General features: G+C 45.2%; 1 protein-coding gene across 2 annotated transcripts; it reads right to left on the bottom strand.

Moving 5' to 3' along the window:
* Nucleotides 1–529: 529 nt before the first annotated feature.
* RBM47 (RNA binding motif protein 47) lies at nucleotides 530–13,522 on the bottom strand (the record flags this gene model as incomplete). 2 transcript variants are annotated; one of them, XM_082653828.1, is made up of 4 exons in its annotated part: nucleotides 530–3,275; nucleotides 8,289–8,482; nucleotides 11,299–11,505; nucleotides 12,382–13,522. In XM_082653828.1, 4 exons carry the CDS (start codon nucleotides 13,508–13,510, stop codon nucleotides 3,042–3,044), a joined length of 1,764 nt encoding a protein of 587 aa, XP_082509954.1. In that variant the 3' UTR covers nucleotides 530–3,041. The 2 variants fall into 2 exon arrangements, with proteins under 2 accessions (XP_082509954.1, XP_082509953.1); XM_082653827.1 differs by lacking the exon at nucleotides 11,299–11,505 and having other exon boundaries at nucleotides 12,382–13,510.
* Between the last annotated feature and the right edge of the window lie 1,150 nt (nucleotides 13,523–14,672).

The following is a 14,672-nucleotide window of genomic DNA, read 5'->3' as shown; positions in this document are numbered from 1 at the left end:
TTGCCGATGGATCCTACCTGAAGTTAGTGATGATCTCTAGAGAAAAAGGCAGTACCCTGCTAATCTTGCTGGGTGCTGTGAAAAAGGTGAAACAGAGGGCTTTGGTTTCCAATGCGGTGACCAACATTAGGTTACCCCAGCACTTTCATGAGACCACCAAACAACTCAAGGTCACATCAACTGCCTCCATGTAGATTTCTGAGTGTAAAGCTCTTGGGATCATAAACAAACCAGTGCCCAGAACAGTGACAGGCTTTGCCACATCCCATTCTAATCCAGATGCTGAGTAGTAATGACTGCTCAACTTCCTACCACCTGGGCACAAGTTTGAAGACACTGATAATTTACAATTTTTACTATGTGCCTCATCTTCATTAGTAATTCCAAATCAAAGGTATGATTTTCTCCAGCTGAAAATAATGAATTAGTCAGTTCCTTCTATGCTGTAAGGGTTATTCTAATTTTGTTAGGAAAAAAAATGTGTATAAAGAAAAACACAATTTAAAATAAGGTCTTGAACTTGCTTTAAAGAAAGCTTTATTTACCACATACATCCTAAGAATGTATTGTAAATGAAGCAAGATCTAAATAAACTTAAAAGCTTTTCAAATACAATGCAACTAAAGATAACAACTAAACTGCTAGCATGTTTGAAAACAGAGAACTCGAAAGTTTGGTTTTTTTTAAACATTTATATAGTTTGTTCTTAACCCTAAAAAAAGTTCACATTTCAAGTTACAAACTTACCTCAGTAGTGTACATATGTGAAATGTTTTTCAAACAACAGGAACAGACAGACCATAGGTAGGTAGGAGGCTCACTGATACTTAACGGGCTATGTCAGCAACGTTTATTTTTAAGGTAGTTTGGTAGTTGCCATGTTAAGACACCATTTTTTTCCTTTTTCTTTTTTGCAAATAATTTACAGGCACATGTAAAATACAGTAAGACCCCTGGGTCAGTCTCATCCAGTGAACCTCTGTGATAATGAATCCTTCACTGGAAGGAGAGTAGGAGAGTACTTCTTTCATATAAAGTCAAAGGATGGGGATCTAATCCAGACTGCATTTTGTTGGATTACTCATAACAACAGATTTGAGTTTGGATGCAGTTTGCTGGGTAGAGAATCAGGAACATTGCACAATTACTTTATGTCATTTAAGAACGATGGAAAGGAAGGTTAGGAATGTTTAAAGGCCTTCGCAGGCACTCAATAATTTTATAGAATAGTTAAATAAATATTGCTTATATATAAAAAATTCAACCCACCCTAAGATGAGGGAGAAGAGGGCATTTGGGAATCTCTTAATTTAAAATGTAAAACAAAACTAATACGTTTGCTAAGGGCACTATCCTATTATTAATCCACAATAAGAATGCAGCCATCAGCAAAATTCAGTGAGTAGAAGGTTTGATGGAATCTCCAATATGACATAAAAACACAACTGTGGCCGTGCCATCTATTGCACACCTCACTTCCTTGATAGAACCTTTAAAAAGAAAAATTCCAAGTTGGTGTATTTCCTAAAGTAGATGACAATCTTAACAGTTTACTGTATTTTACATTCACTCTGCTAAACAAAGGCCTTTAACCAGGCACAAAACACTGCAACGATACATTTACTTCCTACGAAAACAAAACTGTTCAATAACATTGAAATAAAATGGTTTCACTTTGCATTCAACTAGGTACCATGAACTTCTGCAACATAAAACAGCTAAAAACAAGGATTAGGAGATATTTACAAACTATCTGTTACTCCTGCAGGTCTCTCCTCCTCCTCCTGGCTGTGCATGCCCCAATTCAGTTCACCTGCCACCTGCATGGCAACGGAGGGAGGCCCTGTTCAAGAAACAGTATTTCCAACACCGTGACAACCACAGACATTTCGCATGAAACATGGTAAGGCAACTAGAAGCATATCTGCCGACAAGAGTCTTTCAGGGTCTTGTCTACAATAACATTCTCTGTCTCTACAAACTTATACTTCAAAACAAATATAATAACATAAAAGCAGTAGGAAAGGAATGAAAGTTGTATATTGGACAATTAAATAGCTATGCAAAGATGTCTTATGCAAACTATTAAAATCTTGTGCTTACACATACTCTGCTATTGAAAATACCTCCCAACCAAACCAAACGCCCCCAAAAAACCAAAAACCCATAACAAAAAACCCCAACAAAAAGAAGTATAAAAGTCATCAATGTTTTCTCTGTCAGAGTAATGCATTTGTCCTAGACTTGCCGAACACGAAGGTGGGTCTAGGAACAGGGGGACAGGGTGGCTAGTGGGTGGGGAGAGAACCTATCTAAGAGCAAAGGCACTTGGAGAAGGAACAGGGACCCAGGGTGATGGTGGCAGGTGAGAGAGCTTTCCAGTGTTTGGACTCAGAAGTGTGACAAGTCTTTCAATGTTGGCTTAAGGAGAGGTCGAGTGTTTAAAAAACAGAACCGTCATGGATAACACATAGTAACACCCGTCAACTTTTAATTCCAGCAGAAATAGAGGTTTCACTCATTTTAAAATTGCACTTTCCAGTATAACTTTTAAAATAACGTTTTATGTAGTATTTTTAAAGCACTATTGTTTGTATCTTTAAATATTGAATATATTTTTCAAAATAGTTCCCTAGCTGCTCAAGTGTGCTTTTTAATATATAGTTGATATATTTACTATTGAAGGTACTACAAAATAGAAATCTCTGGAGTGCAGAAGTTAAGAAAATAACCTTCATACTGAAAATATATCCTTAAAAATACAAAAACGAAAACCTCTATACAAATGTACTACAGCATACAAATTTTTAAGAGATGGTGTTTAAGGCACAAACCATTGCAAGCCTCTTAGAAATGTACAAACACAGGTCTGCTAAATTGAAAACAGTCTTAAAAAAACTAGTGAAAACTTCATGTATATAAAATATTCCAGTATGGTATCTGATAACATTCTTCACGTTCGGGTTTCGTGTGTGCTAACCCAACACGTTCTTTCTTCATAAATAGTAAAGTGTTCCTTCAGTGGTCGTGGTGGGTGGATCTCAGTAGGTCTGGTAGACGTCGTGGATGGGCACCTGGATAGCAGCGGCGGGGAAGGCCTGAGGTATGTAGCCTGCGTACCCGCTGTAGACGGCGGCTGCCGCGTTCTTCTGCAGCGTGGCGATCGTAGCTGTGGTCGGAGCAGCAAATGGCACATAACTGGCCCCGTAGATCCCGGCAGCGGGAATTCTCTGAACGTTCGGAGCCACCGTGTACACTGGAGTTATTGGGCGGCCCTGAGGAGGAGGGAGAGAAAGAATCCTTACTGAACATGTGTAGCTACTTATCCATTCATTCATTCATTGATTCATTCAACTCCCAGGAGTCTGGAGGAGAAACAGACAGAGAAACAAAAGTTGCCATTCTTGGGCTTCCCTGGTGGTGCAGTGGTTAAGAATCCGCCTGCCAATGCAGGGGACTCGGGTTCGAGCCCTGGTCTGGGAAGATCCCACATGCCGCAGAGCAACTAAGCCCGTGTGCCACAACTACTGAGCCTGCACTCTAGAGATGGCGAGCCACAACTGCTGAGCCCACGTGCCGCAACTACTGAAGCCCAGGCGCCTAGAGCCCATGCTCCACAAGAGAAGCCACTGCAATGAGAAGCCCACGCACCGCAATGAAGAGTAGCCCCCCGCTCGCCGCAACTAGAGAAAGCCCGCGCGCAGCAACGAAGACCCAACGCAGCCAAAAATAAATAATTTATTTAAAAACAAAACAAAACAAAAGTTGCCATTCTCAGGGCAGAAAGGCAGAGGGGTAGACAAACAGTAACTGTAAGGGAGTGAGGCAGGAGCCATTAAAGTAAGGTGAAGTTGCATCCTCAAGGCTCATTCGAATTCAGCTGGTGACACTGATGGAATTGGAATGCTCTGGGAAAGTTCCAATGCTCTGGAATCTTCTGCCCACCATTCCACACAATCAGCCTATGCCCCAGAGTGAGCTAGAGATGGGAGTTGAGGTCTACCCTTTACTCAGTTGATCTCACTGTAACTAAGAAGAAAAATTTTTCCTGAAATACATGCCAGCTGCCTCAACTCATACTTAACTGAAGAAACATGATGTTTCAAGAACGGAGAGAAAGAAGCATAGTCGATGACAACTTTACGGAACAAAGTACACAGATCTCCAAAGGGTCAGCTTCTTAAGCTGTGACCTAAAAAGATTGTGACCAGACACAATTTTCAGCAAATGTGATCTCTTCAACCATCTCCCACCTAAGATATGACACCACTATATAAACCAATTGCTGCAGAAGCTTCGAGAAGGAGCCAACTAACTTGAGGAGCCAGAGAAAGCATCTCAGAAGTGGAGACATTTGAGCTGGGTTCTGAAGAATAAGGTGGGACTTCCACATGAGGAGGAAGTGGGGAAAGACAAGCTAACTGAAGCTGCCTCACTGCAGATGCCATGCTGGCTCTGAAAGTCCCTGCTGCTTCCTTCCCTCCATTTGTAAGTGTAACATACCATGTTTTCAGAACAAATGGGAGTATGCAGGGAAGACTGGTTCCGTATTTCCCGAAGTGTTTGCTACGGAGCTCGTTCTCTGAGCTGCTTTATGGAAAAGTAGACAGATGTTTGGTAAAATAAAACACACATTTAACAAAACATCTGGTGCACCTTATGTTTCATAGAATGCCCTCTAGTACGTGCTGCTGTGGTCTCCTTGTCTTAATGTATCTTTAAAATAAACAATTCAGGATATGTGAAATGGAGAATCAGGTTTTAAAAAATTACTTCTTCCTGGATTTTTATAAAGGAATTACTTATCATTCCTCTACAATACCTGCAAATCAGAGTCACAAAATTATGTGCAAAGGAACTTCATAACCTAAGAGTCATTTCTTTCAACTGTAACCAAAATAATAATTATACTAAATGATAACAATAACAGAGAGATTATAGTCTGCTAGGCACTATTCTAAGTGCCTTACTTGTATGATGTTATTTTTCTTTGAAAAATATTTTTTTACCTATTTCTTTTTATTTATAAATTTATTTTTTGTTTATTTTTGGCTGCGTTAGGTCTTTGTTGCTGCGTGCGGGCTTCCTCTAGTTATGGTGAGTGGGGGCTACTCTTCATTGCGGTGCGCAGGCTTCTCATTGCGGTGGCTTCTCTTGCTGCAGAGCACGGGCTCTAGGCACGCAGGTTTCGGTAGTTGTGGCTCACGGGCTCAGCAGTTGTGGCTCGTGGGCTCTAGCGCACAGGCTTAGTAGTTGTGGTGCCCGGGCTTAGTTGCTCCACAGCAATCCTAACCACTTCATCACCAGGGAAGTCCCGGTGACATAGCTTTTAAGCAAGGGGATGTGTGACTCTGGAGCCTGTGCGTTTAGCCTTGCATTATCCTGCCTCCTACAATGCAGTCACAATGAATATCTTATTAGAAACGCTTTACGACCAGGCAGACAATCTTCGGAACTGGGAAGACTGTGGTTTACGGCAAGACAGCAAGCCATCTTTTCCAAATGTGTGGACATCTCTTTAATGACAAATGCACAAAGGGAAGGAATCACAGGGAAGGTGACATCTGAGAAAAACCTTTCCATGTGCTACAGTGCAGCCCAACACCTGGGCTCAGGTGAGCGCAATGGGGTTGGGCTGAGCATAGGGAGTTGGGGAGGGGGAGAGAAAAAGGCCTCAAATTTTGCTCCTCTCAAAAAACGAATGGTTATCTTTGCTCTACCTATACCACCGACTTGTTGTGAAGACTGAGAACACTTTGAGAAATCAATGTGAAAAAATGATCGTCTATACCTGCAAGTTTTTTTTTAATTGCTTGCAAAGGCTATATGAAACTTTGGATATAAAATGGCTAAACAGGAACATCCCTGAGCACCTGCAAAACAGAGGAGGAAGATCGAAGGTGTTCCCCAAGAAGGTTCTGGAAGCCATGCTGGGAACTGATTTCCAGTGTTGCTCTACTCCAAAAAGTTTTCTATTTACCGATCCGTGGAGCTTAAAATGCTCCTTGGGAACTTCCCTGGTGGCACAGTGGTTAGGATTCTGTGCTCCCAGGGCAGGGGGCCTGGGTTTGATCCCTGGTCGGGGAACTAGATCCCACATGCATGCTGCAACTAAGAGTTTGCATGCCGCAACTAAGGAGCCCGCCAGCCGCAACTAAGATCCAGTGCAACCAAATAAATAAATGAATAAATATTAAAAAAAAAAAAAGCTCCTCCCTCTGCTGCAATTTGGCAGAGAACACAGAGGCGGCAGAGAACACAGAGGCGGCAGAGGACTGAACATGTCAGAGAACCCGGGTCAACGAACTCGAGGCAGGACACAGAGTACTTAGACCTGAGGGAGAGTGGCAGGGCCACACACACTCAAAGAAGCCATTCCCACGTTACAAAGGAAGTAGCTCCTGGCATTCTGCAGAATACACTGGAGAAGGAAACAATCTCCACAGGAATCAACTGCTAATGACAGCACACTGAACAGATTCCCAAACCACAACTTCGTGTAAAGACCCCACGGCAGCATCCAGTGCAGACTGACATGAGATAGAAACAGTCTGCATTCCACAATGTGATCATGAAGCCTGGAACTTGGGGTCCACCAGAGCTGTGACCATGCAGCAAAGACCAAAGTTCACGAGTTTCTTAGCAAAGAGGAATTAGAAATTATTAGCAGAATTCCACAAAGTAATGCCTGTAGGTTACTGTATATATTTATAGTCAGGCCACAGGAATAACTACTTTCTGAGTCATTTCCAACCTATGCCTTTTTTTGGCTTTTTGCAGTTAAAGAATACTTGACGATATATTGATAGATAAATAAACTTCACATGGCCTGACCCTTTCTGAAGAGTGCAGTCAAGACTGGGGCTCAGGGCTTCCCTGGTGGCGCAGTGGTTGAGAGTCCGCCTGCCGATGCAGGGGACGCGGGTTCGTGCCCTGGTCCGGGAAGATCCCACATGCTGCGGAGCGGCTAGGCCCGTGAGCCATGGCCGCTGAGCCTGCGCGTCCAGAGCCTGTGCTCCGCAACGGGAGAGGCCACAACAGTGAGAGGCCCGCGTACCACAAAAAAAAAAAAAAAAAAAAAAAAAAAAGACTGGGGCTCAGAGTGGGCAACAGCAAGCAAACAGCAGGCTACTGTGAGGGTTCACAGTCTGGCTCTGTTTCGGCATCACTGAGGAGCTGGGACAAAATATGGATTCTAGAACCCCAGCCCAGTTCTGCTGAACTGGAATCTCCTGGGCTTTGAATCTAAGAATCTCTGTTCTATCAATATAAACATGTCCCCTGGATAATTCTTACTCAATTAGATAAAAGACATCCCCGGCCTGAGTTTTTAATATGCTTGTTGATTGATAAGGTAGTTGAGATTCACTGCCTCACAAAGGAGAGCTTCAACGAGATTATTTTTCTGTCTGGATGAATAAGATATCACGTAGGTATCCCTGTGTGCTACACACTGCAGATACAAAGCAATGTAAGACGTAACTCTTGTTCTGGAAGAACTTCGTTTTAATTGGGGAGATGGAACACACTGGCAGTCAAATGCCAAGTAATACTGTAGGTAATGAGAAGTATGGGAGACATGATTTCCAAGGTGAGATGTGGATGGGAAAGATTCTAGAGAAGAAACCACAGAGAGGTTTCTGAGTAAGCAGAGGTGGGGAAGGAGGATGGAATAGTAAGACTGGATTGGGAGGAGATATGGGAATAGTTGGATATGGTTGTAAGAGAGGAGTAAAGGCAGATTTTGTAAAGTTTCATGTATCTTTATCTCTATAGATATTTCTCTAGACATTTCTCTCTCTACAGCCACACGTATATATATGTATACACGTATACATATGTATCTACTGATACAGAGAGAGGGAGGGAGGGAGGGAGCAGCAGAACTTTAAATAACTCTTCACTGAACTATAATCTGGAATGGGAAAACGTGAACTATCTCCTGGGATTTTGTGTGTCAGCTCCTTAACAATAAGAACATGAGTTAAAAATTATCCAGTATCATAAAAAAAAATAGTATGTATAATATTATGACACTGTGAAAAATTACACATGCCATTTCTGCATATTACTTCCCATCTTTAATACAGTGATGATATTGGGGTAGTACAATTATTACTAAAAATTTTTCTGTCCTGCCATGATTTATCTTACAAAATTTGTCTGTCATCCAGTCCCATAGTTCTAACAGAGAGCTAGGCACACAGTAAATTCTCCTGTGGAGTATTAAATGAATCCACGACACATGAGGCCTCACACAAACGCAACGACCGCAGTAAGAACCCTACCTGGAAAGGTGGTGGCGTGGACACGGTAGGGATGACGGCGGCGGCCGCGGCCGCGGCGGCGCTGGCTGGGTCTGGCTGCACAGCGATGGGGCTGATCATGTGCTCCATTGTGTGGATTTTACCATCTTCAATCATTTTAGGAGCCGGAGCTGCCTGAAACATGGAATACTGGGCCCCGATGGCAGGGATGGCCACTGCAAGAGAAGTAAGAAGGAAACACAGGTCAGTCATCCAGTCACTGAAGGAGGTCCATCACTTTCTCAATATTTTTAAAAACCAAGTTTAGCAGCCAAGGGCTCTCCCTGCTAACTAATGCTCCCTCAGTACAGGTGCTACCCAAGAGGAAGAGAGAGGAGGTGGCAGGTACCCCTCCTCCCCTTGACTTGACTTTCCAAAGGAAACACATGGGTACCAATGGGGTCTCCCCACAGATCATCAGGGAAGGAAAGCTTAGAGTTAGGTTTCTGCACCCACATTTCCTACTGCTTCTAACAGAAAATCACATTTTGACTCTTACTCTTGAGGTTCTACAGAGCAAGAAAGGGCCTTCTAATTCTGAGAAAACAGTCTCAGAATAAGAAGTGAGAGCAGAGGCTTGAGGCCCAAGAATGTGAGAAGGAGACTGCTGGTTCCTTATCACTCATCTAATTCGTCACCAGACCCGCTGCCCTTTTCACTTTCACCACGTTTTAAAAAGCTGGTGCTGTTGAGGGTTTCATTTTGAGAACTCAGAGGTCTGTGTACATCCTCCCCACCCCACATTTCAGATTTCAATATTACTGACTCAAGGAAAAATACATAATAAAAGACGGAAAATTCCCTAATTTTCTAATGGCCAGTCATAATAGCAAAGCAGTAGAGTGACTGCTTTTTTTGGTGGTACCTGCCAATTCAAAGACATGTTTCTGTGAGTCAAGTCCAAAGGGCTCATTTCAACCAGAGATTCAAACAGACAGCAGTTATTGAATGTCAATGTATGATAAGGAGAGGTAAAAAGAAAAAAAAATACTAGCCCTGATGTGGGGGAGTTTGCGTGAGTGTGTGGTATGTGTGTGTTGCAAGGAAGAGCAAGAATATTGAAATGCATACACAAAGTAACCTTTCACTTATGTTTTTTCTCCAACTGTAAGTAATTTCTTCTAATAAAAGCTGACGATATAAGGTAAAGAGAAATGACTGTGGGCTAAACAATGATACAGCCATTCAATAAAATATACCTAAAATCTTTTTTTTTTTTTTTTTTTTTTTGCGGTATGCGGGCCTCTCACTGCTGTGGCCTCTCCCGTTGCGGAGCACAGGCTCCGGACGCGCAGGCTCAGTGGCCATGGCTCACGGGCGCAGCCGCTCTGCGGCATGTGGGATCTTCCTGGACCGGGGCACGAACCCGTGTCCCCTGCATCGGCAGGTGGACTCTCAACCACTGCGCCACCAGGGAAGCCCAAAATATACCTAAAATCTTAACCAAATCTTTTACCTGCCTTTCCATCCATGTGATCTTGTGCCCAGATACTTCACTACTGCCCTGGTGTTCCTCCTAAAATACATAGTTCTAATTTTCTGGATTAATCAGAAATAGAGGTCACGGGGATAGGGCCCAGAAAGGGTTATAAGTTTGAGCTATATTTGAGTTGTACTAAGCAACTCTGGATTATTCTGGCTGTCAGCTACTACATGCCCCAGAACACAACTATATGCTTAACGGTTGTTTAAGAGTTCTTTTCTCTAGTTAAGTCTTAAGCTAATGCCAACAGGAGTCCCTTTCCCAACAAGTAGAAGTGACAAGTCTTGTATCCAGGCTCTGCTTTATGGAATTATAGGGAGAAACAGGATCTGTTTTACACTGCTTAAAGCACCAATGGCATTTATAAGGAAATCCAGTCTAAGGAGTCACTTACCTGCAGAAATTGCAGTATTTTTTCACAGGCATTAAAAAAAAAAAAAAAAAAAAAAAATCACCGGATTACTTCAAAAGGAAGCTCTACTGGGAAAATGCTTTGTAAGCTCTATGTGGCCAATGCCAACCTACGCTCCACTCGCACAGCTCCCTTGAGTCTGTTTCAGCCAGGAGAAGGAGTGCAGACCTCAGCCAACAGAAAGTCAGAGAGGCTGAGCTTCCAAGTGAGGATGTTCTCAAAGAGTTCTTCGATCTACCCTCCATGAGACCGGGAAAAGGTCTGGAGGAGGATCAGGGAAGAATCTCCCATGTGTGGGCTTGTGTGGTGTGTGTAAATAGGGAGTCTGTGCTATGTTCACACTGTGGAGTTAAATAAAGCTCCTTGCAGGTTAGGATCAGAAAGACCTGTTTCACATTAGGCCAACGAGCACTAACAATGTTGGAAAACTGGTTTGTGGGGCCTGGTTTTTGGAGGGTGGAAGCAAAGTTCAAGGTCCCTGGCTTGAATTACTTGAGTGCCCCTACCCCCAATCTACGGATCCAGCAAAAGGCGGAAATGAGAGCTGGAAATCAGCCGCAAAAACTTTCACTGCTGCTCCCAGGCATTCTGGTTTGTTAAGACCATGACGAGAGACAGCAGTGTTATTTGCTCCTGAAGGGGAATTTTCTACCCTTCCCAGCAACTCTCAGAACTAGCACAGAAATGCGCCTTCTGGCTTCCGATGCATGTGGTAGAAATAGGCTTGAGTAAGGAGAAGAAAGTTGTTAGCTGGTAGAAGACACAGAAGAGACTCGTGTTCTTCTATCTCTGCACACCCCATCCCAATCTGCCTAGTTGAGAATCTGCCTAATTGAAAAAAAGCCTAACAACTGGTGATGCCCATTTGAAAAACCCACTAACGGAAAGTTTGACTGGAACGTGGTCAAAACTAGACACTAGACTATCTCCCTAAGTTCTAGATAAGAAGGCCCAGGAGGCCACATTCCTTGCCTAATCTTCGGTTGCCTTTGAGAAGAGGAACCCATATGCAGATAAAAGTACCCAAGGAAGTCACTTCAAAGGGAGGGCTGGGGTTCAGACTGAAAAGATCCATTCTCACGCCAGTTTATACTGACCTGTGCCAGGTTTAATGGCAACTGGATTGACGGCAGAGATTTCCAAATTCGGTACAAGTTCATATCCTTTTTCTTGTTGTTTTCCTTTTCCTTCATGATATCGGCTATATATACCACGGCCAGCAGAATATCCCCCAAGGTAGGAACCCCTGGGCCCTGGGGCTCTGTTGCCAGCTGCACCTCGACCCCGGCCTCTTATGCTGCCTGCTTATAATAACAACACAAAACATGATGAGCTACCAATAGCAACAGTACAGGAGGCGGACCTTAGCTCAAGGTTCCTGGCACTTAGGTGTTTGCGCTGGCTCTAAGCTGCAGGTGGCTACACCTCTGCCCTTCAATGAGCCGGAAGATGCTTCACACCTTCTGTTCCAGCCTAGGTGCACCCTAAAATGTCTGCTTAATGCAAGAGATGAACTTGAAGGGTGAGTTCCTAGGACTGCAACTGCAACTCCAATAAATAAAAATGTTCACAGACTGTAACAAAGTTAGTTGTGGAAGGGGAACTGCTAGTCACCTTTCTCATTTTATGCGTGAGAAAACAAGCCTCGGGAGGTTAGAGGGGCTGACTTAAGTCACAGAAGCAGTTAATCAGAGAACAGGACCCAGAGGCTAAGCGTTCTGCTTCCCAGTGTAATGCCTGGTTTCATTACAGGCTAGCCAGTGACTACAAACAACAAAACAACCCCAACAAAAAACCCAACGACAACACTGTGCCCCCTAATCCCCAACATTCTAAAGATTTCATTTCACACGTAGTTTTTAACCTAAGAACCCAGAGCCTTGCGGACTAGCCCCACAGTAGGTAGGCCCTGGAAAGGCTGAGCGCAGGAAAAGCGTGCATGCGCCCATGATTCTACCACTCATCCCACACATACTAACGATCTGCATTTCTCTCAGTGCTGTAGAAGTGCATGCCTTAAGCGCCAGCAAAGAACAGAACCCAGAAGCCACACCCAAACGAGGGTGGGTAAGGGGGTCGCCGTCCACCAGCTCGGTAAATGACAGCCACCACACCCCCGACGCCGCCCGCCCGGCAGACGCGGATCCCTGGGCCTACCCAGGCAAGGAGTCCCCACTAACCTTTCACGAAGTAGTCCCTGTTGGGCCCAATGAGCGCGTTGTAAGGGTAGCCATAGTAGGCCAGCGTGTAGGGGTCGCAGGAGTACACGTAGCTGGGCTGCTGCACCACTGCCGCCTCGGCTGCACCGCCGCCCTTGGCCGCCTTCTGGTAGCGGGAGTACTGCTCCTTGTCCACGGGCTTGGCCAGCGTCACCTCGAGGCACGAGCCCTCCAGCTCGGTGCCGTTGAGGTTGTTCATGGCGTGCACGGCGTCCTCGCGGCTGGCAAAGTGCACGAAGGCGTAGTCGCGGATCTTCTTGACGCGCTCCACGCAGCCCGGGTTGAACTGGCCGAAGCTCTTTTTGATGGTGTCCTCGGTGGTCTCGATCATGAGGTTCCGCACGTAGAGGATCTTCACGGTCTCCATTACGTCCTCGTCCACGTCGATCTCAGGCTCGGCCCAGTCCACGGCGATCTGGTGGCCCCAAAGCTGGATGCGGCCGGGCATGAGCTTGCGGCGCGCCATGGCGGCGGCGCGGTGGCTCTCGTACTCGACGAAGGCGAAGCCGCGGTTCTTCATTTTGTCGGCCGCGCTGGCGTAGACGATCACGTCGAGCACGCCCTCCGTGACCTTGGCGATCTCCTCCAGGATCTCCTCGCGCTTCTTCATCTTGGGGATGCCACCGATGAAGAGGCGGCAGTTGTCCACGCTGCAGCACACGCCGAGCAGGCGGCCGGGGCGGATCTCGTAGTTGTTGAGCTCACGCACGGCGCGTTTGGCCTCGTGCTTGTGGCAGTACATGACGAAGGCGTAGCCGCGGTTCTTGCCGTCGAAGTCCATCATGAGGCGCAGCTCGTAGATGCGGCCCACTGCCTCGAACACGGGCACCAGCTCGTCCTCGTACACGTCGCGCGGGATCTTGCCCACGAAGACCTCGCAGCCGCGCTGCGGGTGCGGACCTTCCCAGCCGGGCGGCGGGCCGCCGTACTTGCGCTGCCCGTTCTCCTGCACCATGCTGTAGCCCGTGCGCTCCATCAGCGCCAGAAGCGCCGCCTCGTTGGGCGCGCCCGCCACGCCCTCGGGCACCTTGGCGGAGGACCCAGCGGCCGACTCGCTGCTCATGGCTGCGGTGGAATCCTCTGCGGTCATAATGTCAAAGGCATCCAAGCCCGGCGGAAACCTGGGGGAGGCAGGAGGGAGGGGGTGAGTGTGGAATCTTTACCGAGTTGAGTCAGAACTTGACTTTTTTTTTTTTTCTTTCTTTCTTCTTCAAAGCCATACAAGACTCACGCTTAACTATCAGGGGGTTGAATGAGAAATAAGATGGAGACCGCTCTAGATATGCAGCAGCCCTAAAATTGTCTCAATTGGGCAAGGTGTTTTGCAGGAAAAACCAGAAGTGACTCGGGGGAAAAAAAATCAGAATGAGCAAGTACTTCCGCTTAGTCAGTAACCCAATAGCTTTGAAGCATAGAGAACCTGCTGTCATTGTTGGGGAAAACTTCACGTTCTTGCAGCAGTTGGCAACATCTTTTGCTTAATTCCTTCACTGTCAAGTCAGACTGACTTCCTTTTAGTTACAGCATTTTACCCCCTTTATTTCGTTGACAGACAAAACCTCTTTGCTTTCTTTTTTAAGACAGCCTTTTTCATTTAGGAATGGAAGGAGGGCAATGTGTTTATATTGTTAAGGAAAAAACCGAGGAGGTGTTACTGAAGATACAGAGCTGTGTGTGGAAGCTTTTTACAAGGAAGAAATGGAACACCCACATTACCAAGGACTTGTCCTGGGAACTGTGCTAAGAGCTAGTAAGTCTGATTTTTACGGTGTTGTTCCCTATTAGCAAAATTCTTGGTATGAATCATTCATGGATTTGGAATCAGTGCACAAAGAGCTAGATTAAGTTCAGGCTGGGGGACTTCTGAAGCAGCAACAACCTGTTAAACTACACTATAGTTTTCAGAGAACTGTCACATGCATTATCTTATTTGATCTTCTTAATCTCCTTTCATGGGAAGTGATATTATCATTAGTCCCAAATGTCTATGGGGAAATAGGCTCAGAGAGGTTGAGTAAATTGCTCATTTCACACAGCAAGTATCAGCTCATATCAGGACTTGATTTCAAGGCGTATGGCTCCAGATTCCATGTTCTTTCTTTGAAACCAGTGCTGAGCAACAGAACTTTCTGTGACGATGGAAAACCTGTCACTAGCCACTTGTGGCTACTGAATACTGGAGATGCGACTATTGCAGAATTTTTCATTTTACTTTAAAATTAAATAGCTACACCAGTGCAAGTCTAAATCAT

The sequence above is a fragment of the Grampus griseus genome (genome assembly GCF_964374135.1).
Source record: "Grampus griseus genome assembly, chromosome: 4".
Lineage (NCBI taxonomy): Eukaryota > Metazoa > Chordata > Mammalia > Artiodactyla > Delphinidae > Grampus > Grampus griseus.
The sequence above is the reverse complement of the archived record's forward strand: the minus strand, read 5'-3'. Positions and strand labels throughout refer to the sequence as shown.